This window comes from Poecilia latipinna, unplaced genomic scaffold (genome assembly GCF_001443285.1).
Source record: "Poecilia latipinna isolate Pla-1442-1.1 unplaced genomic scaffold, P_latipinna-1.0 Scaffold2133, whole genome shotgun sequence".
NCBI classification, from domain to species: Eukaryota; Metazoa; Chordata; class Actinopteri; order Cyprinodontiformes; family Poeciliidae; genus Poecilia; species Poecilia latipinna.
Window position 1 is genome coordinate 39373 of NW_015114749.1, and position 19908 is coordinate 59280.

The following is a 19908-nucleotide window of genomic DNA, read 5'->3' on the forward strand; positions in this document are numbered from 1 at the left end:
TTAAAACCAGAAATACAAACCTACTTTAATATCTTTACTCACTAAGGCCAGACTTTGATGACAAATCACCAAATTGTGACACTGGCCATGAAATGAATGCAGGGATTTCACATTCATTTCACTGTTTTAAAGTTTCCTTACAAAGCTCCTACCTTTGTGTCTGCGTAGATACAAAATATTAAAAAATATACGGGAAAAGAAATTCAAAATATAAATGTTTGTTCTGGAATTCAAATGTTGCGTACCATAGCTTTTCGCATTAGAGCAATTTAATGCAGTACCTGTTTTGTACTATGCATATAGAAATGCAAACTTGCACTGCTTTGTAGCACAGGTTTTCTTCAAATTGCATTAGGTAAATCAAAATCAGGTAATAAAGAGATCAGATTAGATAAATTACAAAGAGACTGTCAGTCACCGGGGCCCTGTTCTATATGTTTGGGTGCTATATTTCAGCTACAGAAAAGCACAAACCAAAGGGAGCTTTAGGAGCACCAGAAATATGTAGAATATGCTGCACAATCACTACTGCATAGTATACGAGGCCTTGTTGCAAAACGGTAGAAAGGCAAATTTGAAACATGAACAGAAAAAGAAAAGCTACATATATGAATGTGTTCTCAGTGTTTGAAGTCTTGTTGACATTTTATATGATGTGTTTTTTGCTGTCGAGCTGTTTTTATGGTTTAGGACAGGGGTGGGCAATCCTGGTCCTCGAGGGCCGGTGTCCTGCAACTCTTAGATGTCTCCCTGATCCAACACACTTGAATCCAACAGCTGAATCACCTCCTAAGTGCAGTCAAGTTATTCAGAGTCCTGCTAAGGACCTCATTATTTGACTCAGCTGTGTTGAAGTTGAGATGCACCTAAAAGTTGCAGGAGACCGGCCCTCAAGGCCTGGAGTTGCCCAACCCTGGTTTAGGAGCTGTAAATCTTTAAAAAGAAGAATAAGAAGAAGTAGAAAAACAAAAAATCTGTAGCATGTGTTCTTGAAAGTGTGTATATAACATTTAAATAAAGAAAAATCTACACGTGCACATGTTCAGTGCGGGCACAGGGAAGTCGTCTGCTTTTTTTTTTTTTTATCTTTTCATCTTGACATCTGAAACTTGTGCAGCTCCATTCCACGTCATGCGCAGAAGCAGCTGCAGCTCAACAGCGTCTGTCGTCTCACTCAGAGAGGGGCAAATCTGCGGACAAACACGACACAACTTTAAAGTGATGGTAATGCTTACAAACATACTAACATGCCTGCTTTAATCCTAATGTGTGTATTTTTAGTTGGCTTACTCACTGCTTCGCAGACACTTCCTACATTTTTCAGCCTCGAAATGTCAGGTGCGACAACAAGCAAGACAGGTGAAGGCTAAACTAAACATGTCCGAATTTAAGCGTTTATAACAAGGACACCCTTTGGTCAGTGAAGCTAATGTTAAAGCGAAAACTTTAGGTCGGTCATGTTCAGTTGAGTTATGACGAGTAACGATGACATGAAAGCGAAGTGCGTCCTTTTCACAGAAACAGCGCAAAACACCATTAGCATTCAGCGCGCTGTAGGCTGATTTATGCGCGTTTCACTTTGTTTAGAAGGAACATGAAGCGCTTTATGCATGTTTATTGTGTTGTTGATAAAGTTATGGTCTTCGGGGTTAAGAAGAGCACTTTCAATTATAAAGAGAATAGAATGGGAAGCCCAGAAATGTAAAACATTACTACATATTACACACACTTCATTAGGTACAGCTATCCAATTGATATCACAATCACATGGCAGCGACAAATGTATGCATTTCGGTAGCTAGCGTCGGGGAGGACGACTTGCTTAAGTTCAAAACGAACATCAAAATAGGGAAAGTGACATTAAAGGGGCATCGTTGCCAAAGGGGCTGGACGGGGGGGGAGGGGGGGTTATCCACAAAAATCACTTACTTACAGAGGATGGTGTAAAAGAGAAAATATCCAGTAAGAGGCAGTTGTGTATGTGGCATGCTGAAGTCAAAGGTCAGAGAAGCAGACAAGATGAATAATATAAGCAACATTAATTTGAGTGAATAATTTTGTTACCGTTTTACAAATTTATGTTTTTCTGTAGGCTTTGCTCGCCTTGCTTTTGGGGTTATTTGTCTTCGTTTTGGAACCAGTCCAGGCAGACACAACACACAGCACCCTAGATCCTCTGGATGCTTCTTTTTGTCAGTAAGTACCATCAGATGCCTCCATGAACTCTGACTACAAAGTAATTACCATGATGCTTTTGCTAAATACTGTTTCATTTTTATTTTTGTTCATGTAGTAAATTGTATTTATTTATTTTTATTGTCAATATGTGGCTGACAAGAAACCAAATGTCTTTCTATGAATCTCCCTTTTTTTGCACATTTCATCGAAAAAGTGGCGGGCTGGAAGTAATCTATCCAGAACTGGACATTGACAAATGCCTTATGATTCCAAAGAACAACAAATTGAGAGAGAAAATCAGCACCGTTTGGAAAGCCCCGCAGATCTACTTCTCTGGAGCAGAGAAGGTAAGGATTGTGTGAGTTTCCTAACAGGTTTGAAGAGCATCAAGAGTTAACTAAATTACCCTAGAAGACCTGGGACAGTGGTAGCTTGGGATTGAAAAACCAAACTAAATATAAATTTGTGAAAGATGCTTAAAAAGAGTTGTGTGAGGTTGAAAATTGGAAAAATGATCACAAAGGTACGCTGCTGATTTTGAGTAACAGATGCATGTATTTGGGCTGAGTTTGCTTTAAAAATAAGCTTTGTTTACCCAAAATGGAAATGACATCAATTATGATCACTTCATATGTTTCTAGAAGGACATTTTCACAGCCACAGAACGTCAAGCATAATGGGGATGTTTATTCCAGATCGTAGACAGAGACCAGATCCTGAGGACTCTGGTGGAAATCCCTGGTCTGACACCTGAATGAGGTGGTTGAAATACATCTCATTCATGACATTAAGTGTATTTGTAGGACATGGGACAATGTCCTACAAAGTTTTGCTTACCATCTAATTGCTAGATTCAGGTGTGTTAACAAAAGTTGGAGAAAAGCAGCCCTCAAGGACAGGAATTGGAGACTTCTGATTAGGAGGAGTAATTTCTGTCAGACACTAGGTTTCCTTAGATAGATTAAAAAATAAATTGCCAATTTGAACAATGAGCTTAAATACATTGTATATGCAGAAACAGATTTTCATTCTGTCTGTCTGATTGGATTAAATTAAGGTATTAATTCTATATATGATTGGGATGAGTTTTGCAACGTGCATTGAGACAACCTTTGTTGTGAATTAGTGTAATTGAAACTTGCATTTAACGTGCAACGTTTGATCACATTTGCAATTATATGTTCTAACCACTAGAGTGCAGCAATACATCAAATAAACAGTATCTACCTCAGCCTCAGATCTACTACTGGTAACCAAGTAAAAATATAAATAAAAATAAAAAAACGTTTCCAATTACTTCCTAAACTGTAGACATGAAATAACATGTGCATCATTTTAAAATTTCAACCAGTCTTCCTGTTTGAACAGCTGATGTTATACAACCTGTTGCACCATGCTCTTCTTGTTGACTGAGTATTGAACTGAATTAACCAGTGTTGACAGAAGGTGGCACTAGCAACTCTTTTTTCAAGCTTCCCCTGAACCTTGCGAGTTGAACAAAGGTTACATTGCACACTTGTAGTTTCTGCAGTGAAAAATTTCATGTAATAGAGTTTAATGTTAGTCATTTACTTTAATAGGAACAATTTTATAATTGCAAAGTTAGATAAAAAACAATATTGGTTCCCGCTAACGTTTAAATTTTTAAACAGAAGTACAGACGATGGATAATACCTCTGCTTGTGTTTGTGAATCTTGTTTTGACATAGTTGCCTTAGCAGGTTTGGAAAGTTTAGGAGTTGTTTCTCCAGGCTACTTTTACGTAGCTTGAAGAAAACATCTTGCTTCAACTAAAACTAATTAATGTGTTAGAATTAGGATCAGATTAATGTGTAATTTTCTCAGTCCTGAGATGACATAAAAGAAAGTCGCAGTGCTATCTGCTGATTTTGTTTGTATTAAAAAAAACACTGAATTAACCATTCGTGCAGCTTATTTATTAAAAACAATTTCATGGGTGGACATGCACTCATGACATATATTCTTAGAAGTTTGGTAAACTATATTTAGTACATTCATTTGATATATATATATATATATATTATTTTTTTCAGTTTTAGCATTTCTTCTGCTGAGCTTCGTTTTGTGTCCGCTGACTAAAAGAGACACTTCTACGTTAACTGAAGGCATGCAGAAAATCCCACATCCCTCAAGTGGAAAAACTTCAATTGGAAGCCATTACGATTTAGGAGCTAGTTTTATGAATTCCAGAGCTAAGCAGTCTGGTCCGAACATGATCTATTGCCCTTCTCCTGCCCAAACTCCATTTGATCTATGGTCGTATTATCTATAATGCTGTCTTACAGGATTCTTTTTTAGAGCCAGAAACCGTGTCAGACAGCAAAACAGATTACATGTTAGATTTAATCAATACAAACTTTATTTACTGGCCTTTGAAATGTGATTCTCCATTTTCCCTGACACTCATGTAAAGGCGCACTATCTGAAGGTTTGGGTTGTTATTGGTCTTCGTGTCCACCGCACTTCTCGTCCGCACAACATGCTGTTGGTTTCTCTCTGCCACTTAGACCTCGTACCCGGTAGCAGGATTCCAGAATAGTGGCCGCTTAAATCCGCCCACTGTAACACCCACTTCATTACTGGGACAGGATGCGTGCCTGCTGAGTAATTGTAATAAAACACAGTGGGCAGCAGTCCCATAAAACTGCCTCTAAATATGGACATATGACCAAAAGCAAAGGGTTGCAGAAGCTGCACATCTCCGAATCCAAACTTCACAACTGATGCTCAGCACAAGCACTTCTCTGTTTTAGAAGCCTGGTTTGAGCTTATGTAGCTCTTGTTTTTTTTGTTTTTTTTTTGTTGGGTTTTTTTCCCTCAAACGCCTCAAAATTATCTACAGTGCAATGTGAGTGGGATACAACTTGGCTGATGAGACCAAACTACATAAGAATATGGCTTGATTACAGTTTCATAAGCAAAGGTACAATGTGTTAATAAATGGTGGGGACATGCTTGGGATTCGCTGCTAAGAGCTGAGAACATCTAATTTACTTTGATATTTTAGTAGTTATAGATTTGATTAGTTTCATAAATCTTTCTTTAAGAAAACTTATAATTTTTTTTATTTTGGGTGTTTTTTCAACAACCAATTTTCAGGTTGCTGTGTTGCGAGGTCTGACCTACAGATTCTGATTTAGATTAATTCAGTCATACTTTACCAAGCACTATTTCTTATCTCATTAAGAGAACCCATGTGCTGCAGGTTCTTTCATAGAGCTAGCAGTTTTGAATCCAGCAGAAAATGAAGGGACTGCAAGATCCCCATTTCTTCTTTTCTTATTTGGATTTTTAATAAAGTCCCAGAAGTGCATCAGATAACTTGCTGTCGTTTGATCTGTTCATAAACTGAAAGTTGTAGCAGTTCTTAGCTTGATGCATTTAATGAACGGAAGACAAAAATCTAATTCTCTTTTTTTGACGTGCCGATAACTGACCAGTTCTAATCCCAGAAAAATTTGCCAATTAATCTTGTCCTGATTGACATTGTCACTCTTGGATAGTGCTGTCAAAGAAAAACCTATTTGTGATTAGAAATATTCCTTACTCTTTTAGATTCAACATTTTTCATGTTTTACTATGATTTTTTTTTTCCACCTCTATCTCATATTTTTTTCATCCTAAGTTCCTTTTTGGATATTCAGATTCACTAGAGAAAATAGACATGAGAGTTCATCATGTAACTAGAGGCTCTTTGGAGAGCAATCAAAGTTGGCTTGTGGACAGAAAAATCTTTAAAATAAAGTCGGGCTGCTGAAAAGAGAAAACGAAACATGAAAGCAAAAAGCTCTTTATAGGAAGTAACAAAAAAAAAAAACATGTTTGTCGATGTCATCCGGATGCCTATGTATTAAGTTCTGTGTTAAATGATTGCTTCTGCAATAAGATGAAAACTATAAAATCCCTGATTGAATTTATTTGAGGTAAAATATATCACTCATTTACATTACAGGTTTAAACCATTTCTGTAGCCTTTGCTTGCATGTATAACTTGATTAAATTGTCCTAGAGGTCTAGCTGCAAGCATTGGTTCACGTATTTCACAGCTAGAGTCATATTAAGTAGGTATCTAGAATGACTTATTTCATTTTAAGTGTGTGCTTTTTCATTTATGTCGTTTGTGTAAATAACACAGACCGCAATCCACCTACCTTTGCCAGATACCTCAAAATTAGAGACGTCTTAGGAGAGTTTTTTTCTTTTTCTGAGGAAGGACTGTAGCCACGGGGCAAATTCTTAGACATGGGGGATTTCAAAGCCTTGTTTTTGGGTAGACACTTTATGCATCTGGTGGATGGAATGAGGGTTTAAACCATTACTGCGATTAGAGCTGCGTCTCTATGATCTCTTGAGCTTGCTTACTGCTGTTAATAGCTGTTTCCTGTCTATTTCCTTCCATCTTTTTCACTTTCTCTCTATTTCTCTCTCTCTCTCTTTCTCTCTCTCCGTGAATGATTTTTATGCTTTGCTAAAACATGTGGGGGCGTTGAGAGAGGATTTAAATGCAACGATCCCCCTCCTCTTTTTTTTTTTTTTGGTGAATCTTAGTGCTCTTCTCTGCAAGCCACTGATGACGACAGGGCAGCTTTAAGCCTGGCAGTGCCCACGGCAGGCTGCCGTCTCAGCGCTGCCCACTCTCCTCTGTGTTGGCATGCCGGAGAAAGCGAGGGTGGGGTTCCTCTCTAACAGACCCTGTCATACCCAGGAAAGCCTACATATCCACCCATGCAGGATTCCTGACAGGTTCCTCTTGTCAGGGATGTTGGAGCAATCAGGAAAAGGGTTTCATTTCTAGCAGGTGGTAGCCCTCAATCAGCCCAGAGTCGATTTGTCTCTGAAGGGCCTCCGTTCACACCTTTTTGTGCCACCTTGGGTCAAAGAGTAAAAATATTTTCTATAATATCTAATTGCACATTCAGTGTCATCAAGTGGGTGTTTTTGGCTCTGATGGATTAAAGAGGCATGTTTGGCAGGAATTCAGTGTTTTTTTTTTTTTTTTTTTTTTCCCTTAGCTAATGTTGCCCCTTTGTCACTTTAACAGTGTTAAGCTGACCCGTATCCTGCCCCGTTCAATCCTGGCCCTGTTGCTCTTTAATGCATGTGATTTATGGAAGCTTCTGAAGAGGAAAGAATTACAACCTTCTGCTGCAGGAGCACTGGCTTGATTAAACATGTTCATCGCTATGAAGCAATAAACCTCCACCTTATTCTCAGACAGGAAAACAATTATTTGCCTCTCGCAAAGCCTCCGAGTGACGCACAGAGGCTCTCACTTAGTCTGTCACAGATCCGATAAAAAAATATATATATGTGCAAGCGTTTTTTTTTATTTATAGCCAGCATTTTGAACATTCTTATTTTTCTCACTTTTATCATGCTTTCTCCTTTTTTTTTTTTTTTTTTTTTTTTTTAACCATACTAATGCATATGCGTCTTCTACAGTCACAATATATTTTATTCGGTGAGTTAGCATAATATTCTTTTTTCTTACCTTTTGACCCTAGAATGTAGACAGCTACACTTTCACTTTGTGCAATTGTTGGCAAAATAAAAAACAACAATTTAATATACATTTGAAACATTTTGTATGAATGGGAGGATAAAGTGGAAAGGCTCAAGGAATGCTTTCTAAATCGCACTAGTTAGTTTGATAACACTATGGGCATTAAAGATTGTGCACTTGCATATTTATTGTTTAGCCTGATGCATTGAAACTGTTGAACTAAGCTGCTGCCATGCTCCCATTTTGTCTAGAAAAAGGGTTTAAAGTGAATACTTACCACTACATCAAGAGAGAGTAAAATACATGGGTCATTATTTCAGTTTTCTTATCATTACTTTTCTTACTCTTTATTTATAACCTCACAATCTGGGGAATAATGGACAATTCCCTGAAAATAGATTAGCTAGTAGCATTAGCCACACTGTGATTCTTCATCAGTGCAGACAGAGCGTCCGCATATCATAGAATAATACTGTTATCGGTTCATTTCTTGAGCGCTACTTGTGTTAATTTCAGAGCTGTGGCACCTATGTGCAGTAAATATGGCAGCTCCGAGTCACTAAATCTTTTCCATGTCATTGTTTGACATATCTAAAACTCAGATTCAAATTGATCAAACTGTGAATGCTGCTGTGTCAGATGTATAGAAAGATGGGAGTGTTATTCACAAAAATCTGTGTTTTTTTTTTCATTACTCATACACCAATTAATTACAAAGTCAATTTTTTCTGGCATTTATTAGTCATTTATTAAAAAATCAATATTTTTGTGAAAGAAGCAATTCAATGGATGACAATCATACCATTCATCAATATGATTAAATCTACTTCCATGTGGAATTATAGACATGACAGTTCCTTTAATGAAAATATCGCTGTAAGCTGTGCTTCATGATTATTATTCAGTATCCACGCAGACTCTCTCTTATCAGTTCATATACATTGACTGCATGAACTGTTTAAACAGAGATTCATAATCTGCATGAGAAGTGCTGCTCTGGATACTTAGACAAACACACAAGATTAAATTTCTATTTATATGAGCTACAGCATTCTTCGGTTTGGCAGAGAATCGCTGTGAGATCTGGAGATGACTCTGTCGTACTTTGGCACAGCAAGAAGCCTGCACCTTTTCTTTAATGTTTTCAGCTTGGAGAAAGGAGAAATGGAAGTTTGCATTCAACTTTACTATCAATTTGACAACCATCTTCAGACTGTAAAACCTTAGATGCAAGATTTTCTACATTCACAGTGCCGTTGATAAACTATGTCTCTTGAACGTTTTCACAAAAATGTCAGTAAAAATTTCTACATTTCCACTCTAAACCCATGAGTTCACACTTTGTAGAGTCACCTTTCACTGCTCTTCTTAACCGTCTTTCGGTGTACGTCTCTAGCAATTTTGTAACTCTACACTGACATGTTTGCCTGTTTTTCTTTGGACAATTGTCAAAGTATAGTCAAAGAATGGACAGCAACGGTGGACATCAATTTTCTAGTCATATTTTTACTTTACATCTGTTGGTCTGTTTTCAGGGTTTTTGTCATCCTGGATGGCCAACCTGCATCACACTCCGTTTATTTCAGCCTCTAAGACGTTTAGTTGCACAACGTCCTGCTTTAGATAAACTCATCTGCCCCATCAAATCTGAGCCGTTTTTCAGCATGATGCTGTCACCAATATGTTTCACACATATGCTCTATTCTTGCTTAATTTGTATATTAAGCAGCATCAGAAGGCCCATGGTTGTTTTTTTTTTCTTTTAAAGAGTGAATGAGGTTGTTGTTTTCATTTGTAAAACTTGTTGAGGAAGCGGGTGAGCAGGGTGGTCAGTCCTCGCAAAGTTTGGAGCATGATAATCAAAATTAAATAAATTGATAATTGTGACAGAACAAAGAGGTTTGGAGTTGATTGATACACGGATAGATGAGATTGACCGAGTTAACCCAGTGCGGCCCTCTACCACCATTAACTTGCTGTGTTTTATAATAATAAAACGTGTTTATTATTAACGCTTTGGTGCAAAAAACTGATTGAAAATCGATTTATTTACTGCATGTTTATGTCTGTTAAGGCTAAGATGGAACGTCACAGAAAGCAGCCCTTTAAACCATTCAGACTACGAACACAACAGAGACACAATCAAAACTGTCAGATGACTTATTACCCCACGATAACTCAGAAATAGCCCAAATAGTTTAGATGTATTTTTATTTCTTTCCTACTTACGGAAAGTTTGTTTATATCATAGGTTTGTTGTGCCTTTCTGTACTAAAGAAAAAGATATAAAACGTTGGATATTTCACAACGAGATATTAACATTCATGGAAAAACCTTACATAAGCTTGTATTGAAGCAGAAATTACGGTGGCTACCGTAAGAAAGGCTTACAATATTCAATTATGCCGCATGAACTGATCAGTACATTATTGCGAGGGAACGCAAAAGGAAAAACAAATTCCCCATATCCCCTGGAGGGCTCCGTAACTTATGTACTTTGATATTTATGCCTGCATTTTTGTTTATGGATGATTCATTACTGGTTTAACGTTTGTATTTGAAGACTATTTTTAACAATACCCTGTTTGAGTCTGAGTTTCACTGGTAGGTTGTATTGGACGTCATAGCAATACAAAAAATTTATTTCAGTAGTTTTAAAGAGGTAAAATTCAACTTTGTTTGTCTCATCCAAAAAACACCTTATTTTAGAATCAAAGCTGAAACTCGGAAGTGCTTCTACATAAAAGTTTTTTTTTTTTTTTTTTTTTTGTTTTAATTGTTGAGGTTTCATTTGTCCTGAATGGGAATCAAACTCTGCTGAAGTTTACTGACAGGATTACTGAGGCACTCATGCTGAACGCTGAGGGAACTGACTTTGTTGTCGGTTTCTTTTGCTTTAAAACTAAGTAATCTCAAAGTTATAAGTGATCAAGTGAAGTTTTCTTAAGAACCAGATGCTTGGCTTAGTGGCATTTTGCCCAAAATGTTTTGTGCTCCTCATTTGTGGTCCGGCACAGGGTTTAGTTCCAGTTTTGTCCCAATCCTCTGATTCACCTTCTCTAAGAACAGCTTCAGGGCTTCTCATAATGCTTAGCTCTCTATAATGCCATCCCCCTTCATCTTTATTGTCTTAACTCTGCATGAAGAGACAGAGTTTAAGAAAAAACAGGTTATTGCGTGTTAGTGTGAAAGTAAAGCACATTTTAAATGTAGACCCTGTTGAGTTTTTTTTTTTCTTTTTTTGAGTACGTTTTTTCACCTTGGATGTAAAAGCTTATTCCCTTTTCAGTTTGCATTATTCTTGTTTTATTATGTTTGACAAATATATTCATATTGATATTAAGAGGCAGCTTATGGGAGAAGAGATCAGCTCTATTGATGTGTTAATTGATCTGAGGGGAAGATAAAGCTCCTTCCTGTATTAGTTTCCTGATGCTGTAGTTTTGGAAATACCAAAAATGGTATGCAAATTATTTTTTAATCCCTTTACACTATTTGTTTCATTTCGCCCTGACGTTTCACACTCAATTTCTTGCGCAGTAGGCTGACGGGCGGACACCCTCAGATTGCAAATTTTTAGATTAAAGAATCGGGGTCCTCATTTGAAGCTTCTCTTCCTTCGAATGCTCGACATGTGATACCTCAAAGTTTTTTCTTTTTTTCTTTGTGTATTATCAACCAGGCTTCAAACAGAAGATTAACAGAAAGGGAAAAACATTGACCTGTACACTTAAAGCTATAACATAAGCTAAAGCAGGATAAGACAGCTGAGTCTAAGCTGAGAGAGGAGATGAAATTGTGACCAGTGTTTTATGTTTTTTTTTTTTTTTATTCTAGTTTTGTTGTCCCAAAGGTTGGTGTTTGAAATAATAAGGAAGAGGTGGGATGGTCTTAGATTCAAGAAGCTTAAAATGCAAAATCTCAAATAAGCCCAATTTTTTTTGAGCCAATCACGTTGCGTTTTGGTGGGTTTGTGTTGATCGTCTCAACTGACTCACACGCCGCCCCTCCCCAAATAAAAACACTGGAGATTTACGTTGCTTTTCAAAAAATGTATCTAGACATTTATCCAGCTTAATCTTCTTAACATATTAAAGTGATTTGCTTCACCCTGAAGTGGCTGAACTTGAGCGCTCAACGCCCCTCATGGCACTAAGACCTGAGAGGCATTGTGGACACCTTCGGCTCGTGAATACGGAAAAGGTGGGCTTCAGTCAACCTGCTACTTAGCTGTGGAGCTATTGCTGTCCTCCCTGTGTGTCCATTTTACTTTTTTTTTGTTCTGTTATTAGTCCAACTGTTGCACTCAGTCAGGGTTCTTAGGCACATGGCTGTGCCAGCGCTGCCCACACTGTGGTGTGGAGGTTTGGAGCTCTCAGCTTTTGAGCTGAACTGAAAGAGCTCTCTCACCGAGTAGGTGTTGGTATGATGCTTTGTTTCTTTCTGTGAATGTCATGAAAGGTATGGATAATGAGAAAACTGAAGCACAGTGATGGCACGATTTATCTGGGTGCCAACTTTGTGCTCGACTTCAGAATTTGGCATTTTCAGATAGACGATGCGCTTAACCTTTTCCTCGGTCTTGATCTGAAAATCAGTTGTGACAGCTACAGTGTGGTTTTATTTAAAACATCATTTCGCAAGCCGGGGAGCTAAAAGGTCCTGGTCAAACTTGAGTGCTGCAAATGTCCCTATTTGGCATTATGCTCTGTGAATTTACCCCGGGGCATTAGTTTTGCCTGGTTTCATCAGCAGAGCTGTAGATTTACACATGGAGACATTCATTGTAGCTGCTGTTGGTCACCATTTATAATAATTAATGGTAGTTAGTTTAACATCTGTCAATTTACTTTGGAGCTGATGGCTTCATGCACTATTTGGTGGAACCAGAGGCATACAGAACCTTACAGAACCATTTGACCTCTTTCACATTTTGTCATTTTACAGCCTCAAAATATAATGTATTTTTTCAGGATTTAATAAGAACAACCAACAGAAACTACAAAATTATTGTAAAATGGTTTTCAACATTAAGAATACATATCTTAAAAGTATGGAGTGCATTTGTATTTAAGTCAAGTCATGTTTATTTGTGTAACACATTTCAGTGATGAGTGACTTGCATAAAAACATAACAAAATTAAGAAAAACAAACTAAACATTAACTAAAAATAAGGGGAAGTAATAAGTTTGTAACTCGGACTATAATGGTAGCTCTTCCACAGTCTGTGTCCTTTAATCACTTTGACCAGGGCAGTCTCAGCACTGTGGTGAGCAAGGAAACCAGACCAAAAGATGTTACAGCGGCTTTTTCAGTAGTGTTGCTGATGAATGGAACGAGGGACATTGTGTAGTTCTGCAGAAGTGATTGGTCCAGATTGTTTTTGATCAGTGTTTGATAACTGCTGTTTTTAAGAGCTGAGGCACCGGATAAGAAGGATGAGTTCACTATTTGAATCAGATCATAAGGAAAGACTGTACTCCTCCCACACGGTAACGGCGATTAGCAATGACCTGGTGGAAACGCGCATCAGCTGAGCTTAATATACAAATTACTTCTCTACAGCTCCTCCAGAGTTACCAGTGGCCTCTTTACTGCTTCTATGAATAATGCACTCTTTGCCCAGTCTGTCAGACAGCAAACCCTAGTTAGATTTGCAGTTGTGCCATATTCTCTCCTTATTTTGAGATGATGGATCATGCAGTGATCAATGAGATGAATAAACTTTACACTTTTCAAATTAGTGTTTGCTAAAATATTTCAAAACAATATATTCCTTTTCACAATTTTACAGTACATTCTTTTTGTCTATCCCATAAAATCCCAGTGAAATACATAGAAGTTAATGGATGTAACATGAAAAAATGTGACTTATAAAAAACATGGTTGTGGATACATACGAATATAAATGTGAGCCACTTGAATTTATTTTTTACAGATAAACATTGCTAACTTCTAGAAATTATCTTTTTGTAGATCAAATTTTCTATCAATCCTCCTATTGTGGTTCCTAAACTGTAATATTGCAAGGTTTCCCCCAGAAAACCTGCTAAGCCTGATGGTTGGGCATTAGGCCAGTCATTCATCCAGCGGCCCGACAGGTTTTTCAATTAAAAATGTTTAAAGTTGACAGGAAATTTGAAAATATCAGTTGATAATTATGCGTTATTAAAAGATTGGAAGATTAATACTTGAACGACAACTATAAAGTCTTAAAAAATGCAAACATTTTAAAGAATCTTAAAAAAATAAGTAATGCTTAGCCTGGTGGGGGTACAAGTAAAGCCCGGCAACCCGCCAGGCTTATAATACACTGGGGGAAACCCTGTATTGTATATTTTATTACACAATGCTCCTGTTTTTATCCGTTTAGTTTTTCTATTACCACATGAAACGGTGTGCTTTATCTGGTTTACCTCTAGCTTCATTTTTTTTTTTTACATTACATGTGGCCACATAACCAGGTGTGAACCTCACACATTTGAAATGTTTACAGATAATGAGTGCTCACACCTGTTTGGAGAAAAAATACTTGGGTTTTCTTCATATGGTTAGTGATTTGTTTATGTCAGTCCACTAAAGAAAGTAATTAAATTAATTGTCTCAAGTAAGGATCTCTGTTAACATCCAGTCAACACATAGTAATTTACTGTGTTGCATTTAAAATGGGAAAATGGATAATTTCATTTGTCTGCGTTTTGCATGCACTGCAGCACATTTTATAACTATGTACTGTTCCTGTTAGTTCACATCATAAAATGATGTGTAAGTGTTCTGCACTCTCTTCTCTTACACAAACTGGCAGCTATTTGACCCCTTGTTACTGGGACTGAATGTCTGACAGGTGTGATAATCATACGCGGAGGGAGTCCATACAAAATGCTGTTGAACCCAGCAGAACTCCACACATTCGAGCACTTCAAACAAACTACGAGTGGTTGCTGCTTTTTATACCACACAGAATAGAAGAAATTGATTGGAACTGGGAGGCTTAGCTTTGGGTTTCCTGAAACAATTTTTTTTTTCGTCAACAACTAGAGCTTAAATTTAGATCTTTCCGCCCCCCCCTCGTTTTTGTATGTTTTATTTTTTTTTAATGTTTTTATTTGTTTGTCCAAATCCTATTGAGTGGTGCTCCAGGTTTTTCCTTGAGTAAATAGTTGATATTATTGTGAGGTTGGAGAAAGGACTTTTTTTTTTTTCTTGTGCACAGGAATGTAGATCCCCCCCTCCCACCCCATGAAATCCTAATTGTGCCTCGGAGGGCTGGTAGGGTATCTGTGCTCAGCTCTGCTCAACAGGATTTGTGTCTGTGTATGTTAGAGTATGTCTCTTAGCTTGAATACGGATATAACCCTTTCATCGCACAAGCTGCTGATTTTTCATATTTGCCAATAGGCTGATCCCGTGCATCTTTATGTGGAACACATTGAAAGTTTTTTTTGTTTTTTTTTTTGTTTTTTTCTCCTTGAAATATTTGATATTTCTTCAGATTTAATAGGGAGTTGTCTGAAGGATGAGCCATATTTGAAAAATCTATCTCGCTAGACCAAGTTTAATCGATATTAAATGATCAGATGGAGAATTTATAACGGGTCAAACCAGCATCTGTCCTTTCTCCTACTTGAATTATTGCTGTACATTCATCTATGCAAATCCAGTATAAGATCCTCTCTGGCTTCTGGCTGCAGCCGCGTTGCCTCTGGCTTTGATCTGCACGAGTTATCCAGGTTGTTTGACCAAAAAAAGAAAAAAGAATTGCAACAACATCTATATGGAGATTATTTCTGTAGTCATTAATTGCTACTTGAAAAGGGATTGAGGATTAGCGGTCCTTTACACTACTGTCACCTGTCTCTCCTCTCTTCAGTTGTTTTTTTTTCCCCTTATTTCAGTATCCGTGCAAGTTGGCAAAAAAAGAAAAAAAAATTAAAACAGGGTGATTTATTCAAATGAATCATCAACGCTGGAATTGATTCAATATGTGCCACATTCAGATGGGTGCTATATTATTCCCTAGGGGAGAGGCAAAGATGGAGCTGTGGAGCTGTTTTATTTGTGCTGTCTTGATCAGTGTGTCAGGCAGAGACGCTGAGCTTGTTCTCAATGAATGGACGAGCCCTTGAACCATAAACCTGTACCTCCTCTGATAACAGTTTTTGCATTGTGATGTAAGTGCCATTCTCTGTGATGTCCTCTCTGACAGCACTAAATATATCAACATGCACAAAATGATCTGTCAAAGAAATCATTTGATTTCAGCCTGTTCTCCAAACTAAGGATTTTTTTTTTTGAGCCGCGTTTGTATGCAATGCACCATACTGTGGATTTTGTTGAGGCTTCAAAGTAAAGCCCTGTATTGCGGATGCGTTTGTTCCTATTGTTCATACTTATACTGTAGTTAAATGACTTTGCTGTGCTTTTGTTATTTATAACAACTATGAGCAATCTTCAAGGACTTCAGTCCCATAAAGAATCCAGTTTAACTGGTTATTCAAGCTGCATAATATCAGGAAAATATTTAGTTGTGGTAATATTACTAAAAATAACATTTAATCTCAGTCATCCCCTCGGATGACTGAAAATCTACAGCAGCTTTTTCAAGAACAAGAAAGCACGTGCCCCCCAAACCCCTGCCAGATGTCAGTGTTCCTTGTTAGCAGGCTACTTGATCCAAAGTTTCCTGTGAAATAGTGTTTGAGCATTGTGACAGCAGATGGGCTCTTTTTCTAGAAGAAAATGCTGAGGAAAAACCTAAATGTTGACAACAGTCTTGTTTAATTCTCAGATGTAAACCAGGAGATTATTTTCATGGTTGACGAAAACCAAGCGTAATTTTGCGGAAAGGTTTGAGTTACAAACCACAAGGAGGCCTGCCAGCATTTACATCATCATCCCCTCATGACAATAGGACAAAGTGCTGGTTAGGTCCAACCCCTACGCTAGAATCAGCTGCTCCTGGGATGCGCTGTACCTTCCCTTCTGTCACTTTGTCTTAGAGACACATCTGAACAACACTGCTTCACTCGGGCCATGGTGGTCCCTTTCAGACAGACGGCGGACTCTCGTCCTCTGGGTTTAAAAGTCTGGAGGTTTCTTTGCGTTTAGTGCACACTCAAAAAAGGGTTGCTAGTACTAGAAGAATAGCGCACATTAATGATGAGTGAATAAGAAATAAAGAGCATCTTGTTATGCTAACACAACATAGCTCACATTTCAGAAGGATAATGTATCGCAGAATTATAATGTTGCTTGATTTGATGGGATTCAGCATCTTTGGGTACTTTCTCTTAAACCCAAGCCCTCTAATGGGGAACGATTAACCAAATAAAAGTGTACTTTTGGGCAAATTATAAGTTCCTTTATATTGCCCACCCAGTGAGTAAAAGGGAGCATGAAGTTGGCCAATCACAGGAGTTCTTTCTTCTCTCCTCACTGATCTGCAGCTTCAGGAAATTATTTTCTTTTTAGATATAGACAGTTTGTCATTCAATCGTACATTTAAAAAAATACAAATTGAAAGAAATTTTGTTGCAAGGCTTCAATAATACTAATTAAATAATAAAGTATTGATGTAAATATATATAATAGAGTAAACTAATGGCAGTTTAGTTTACTTATGGCATGAGGGATGAAACTGTCTTAAACTTAAACACTGTCGAGAATTGCTCTGCACATGCATCTTTTTAAACGCATTTAGTTTTCTCATTGGATAAAATCTTTTTCACTCAATTTCCATGTAATGAACAATCAATTATTAATTTTGACTTGTTTTAATTAAAAGAAAATAAAAAGTTAAAACCATCATGATTTATTGTCCAAGTCTCAAACTCTGAGGTCATATGTCCTTCAGTGCGATTTCTGCTGTTGGGACCTCTGACGTCTGAAATCGCCACATCTCCCTAATCGCTTCTTGAATTACTCAGAACCCGTGATGACATGGCCCCGATTGTCAGACGGGTGGGCTGGTGACACTGGAACACAGACGGTGCTTGTCTGTTTGAAATATTCTTTTTCGAGCTTCCAAGCCCTGGGCTGTCCTCTCTCCCAGTCTCTCAACACCCAGCTTCGCCCACTGAAATAAGACTTCCATACTGGAAAATCCGGCCGTTCAACTGGCAGTCTGGACTAGGTTCAGCCCACACGACAGGGACCCACCACCATCGCCACCACTTCCACCCCTTTAATAGGCACAAGAGTTTGCCACCCCATGTAGATGCCTTTTGGTCGGCTTCCACGGATGGCGTCAATAGCATCTTCCTACACAAAAGTGACTGAACGAAGGGCACACAAGAAAATGTGGGAATAATTTACACTTTCTCACTGTACTACCATCAGAAACCATAATTAATCATGATAGAAAAAAGGTGGAAGCCATCTTGGCTGGTGAAACACGCAGTGCCTGTGAACAGCCCTGACACCTTTAACAGCTCCATTGGCCAAATAGGAATGGGTGTCAGAGTGCTTACAACTGAGCTCCCTCCATGGCAGCATGTTTCCCTTCGTCTTCAGAATTGTGTCTGCTTCATGATGCTTTTCTGCGACAGCTCCGCAAAGTGCAACTGTCGCACTCCTTTATCTATTTTATCCGCACAATGTGAAATCATACAGTCTGTCGAAATAAGACCGATAACGTTTTTTTTTCTGTCTTTCACTCTTCAGTAGCTGCCAAAATAAAATGTGACAAACACAACTAGATTCGTTTCACAACACAAGTAATTTTTAATCATTTCCTATCTAAACTTGACGTTTTCAAATGCACATTTGCTGAAGCGAGTGGATATTTATTAACTTTGCATGCGTCTACTAAAAACCTCTCAGAAACTTGATTCCTAGATATGCTGCAGAAAAAGTGAGAATGTGCTCACACTTGAACTTTTACAGCCGTCTTGGTGGTAAAATAACAGAAAAATAGCAGATCTTTGACTCCTGGTGTGTGACATGGCTGACAGATTAATTATGGATATGAATCCAGAGCTGCAATTTGCCCTGTTTGACTTTGTGTTCTCAGCAGTCAAACTACACAACAAAAATATTTCCCTTTTGCCTCATTTAGCACAGACGGAGGCTCACTTTTCCGGCACCTGGCCACTTGCTACTTCGGTGTACCTGTTAGTGGTAGTTACTGTGTCTGAGCATGTGCATTTTGCAGAAATGCTTTCACAGTAGTGAGTAGGTGTATGTGTGTAAAGCCACCACTAGAAAGTGTTGAAAGCCTCAGCTAGCAAGATCGCATCCAGGGTGACTAATAAGCTTAACATGAGCACGGCTGTGTTCGCAAACATGGTGCGCTGAAAGAAGTCTTCAATGTTGAGAGAAATGCAGAAACGATTCCTCAGGCTGCTACTAATTCCTTCACCCCCCTCAAGCTTCAATCAGACTGTGAACCATCTTTCTGTTAGCAGTGGATTTATTGCAGTTACAAACTGCAGATCAGAAGTGCAAGACTTAAAAAACAAAGTTCAGGAGAGACTGCCTTTAACTGTTAGTTTATCGAGGAGCTGTGCATTTATTTATTTATTTATTTTTTTTGAAGGTTGGGGGCAAAATCGAATTTACTTTGAGTGGGAAACAACACAGTTGTACTGTAGGCCATGAAATGCATTCCATTGTCTCATCTTTCCTTCTGTCATGTGTTAATTTGATTAAAATACAGCATATTTGCATATTTCTATGATCAAAAAGAAAACAAGATTATGCTATTATGTAAACTTGTGTTTGTATTCTGCTCTGATTTCTCTTGAACTGCTGCCTCTTCATAGCTCATCCACTCTTTCTGTTTGGCTACCGAGCAGAAATCTAGTAGCTGTGTGGCCCTAGAATATGCAGTTGTATCCACACGTGACTTTCCTCTGACCATGTGGCTCCTCAAAGTGTGGATTTATAAGCCACTTCACACTCCATCCCTGTGTGGGAGGACGCTGTGTTTAAAAATAGGCAGGTTTGGAGGTAGTGAGCGGCGCACACTACCATCTAAAGCGCTTGGTACAAAACACTGAACCATCTCTACACTCTGTGTATGTCATTATTTTGTGTCTTGTTGATCATCAATGATTAATCGGGGTCTGCAGCTGAGATTGACTGTTGTGAAATGTTTCCATTACCATGCAAAAGTTTTCATACCCATTAAAGTTTGACCAATTTTGTCGCATTACAACCACAAACTTAATTTTTATTTTTGGGGGATTTATTCTGAAAAGTGTGG

The 19908-nt window shown here is 38.0% G+C and overlaps 1 protein-coding gene across 1 annotated transcript in view; it reads left to right on the forward strand.

Annotated features, from left to right (window-relative positions):
* Positions 1-919: 919 nt before the first annotated feature.
* Positions 920-19908, forward strand: part of LOC106936398 (phosphatidylethanolamine-binding protein 4-like) — a 61649-nt gene continuing 42660 nt past the window's right edge. Inside the window, exons 1-3 of the mRNA XM_015017367.1 lie at positions 920-1224; positions 2093-2196; positions 2393-2525. Of these exons, the coding sequence (XP_014872853.1) occupies positions 1039-1224; positions 2093-2196; positions 2393-2525 (423 nt within the window). The 5' untranslated portion in view covers positions 920-1038. The remainder of the gene's footprint in view (positions 1225-2092; positions 2197-2392; positions 2526-19908) is intronic.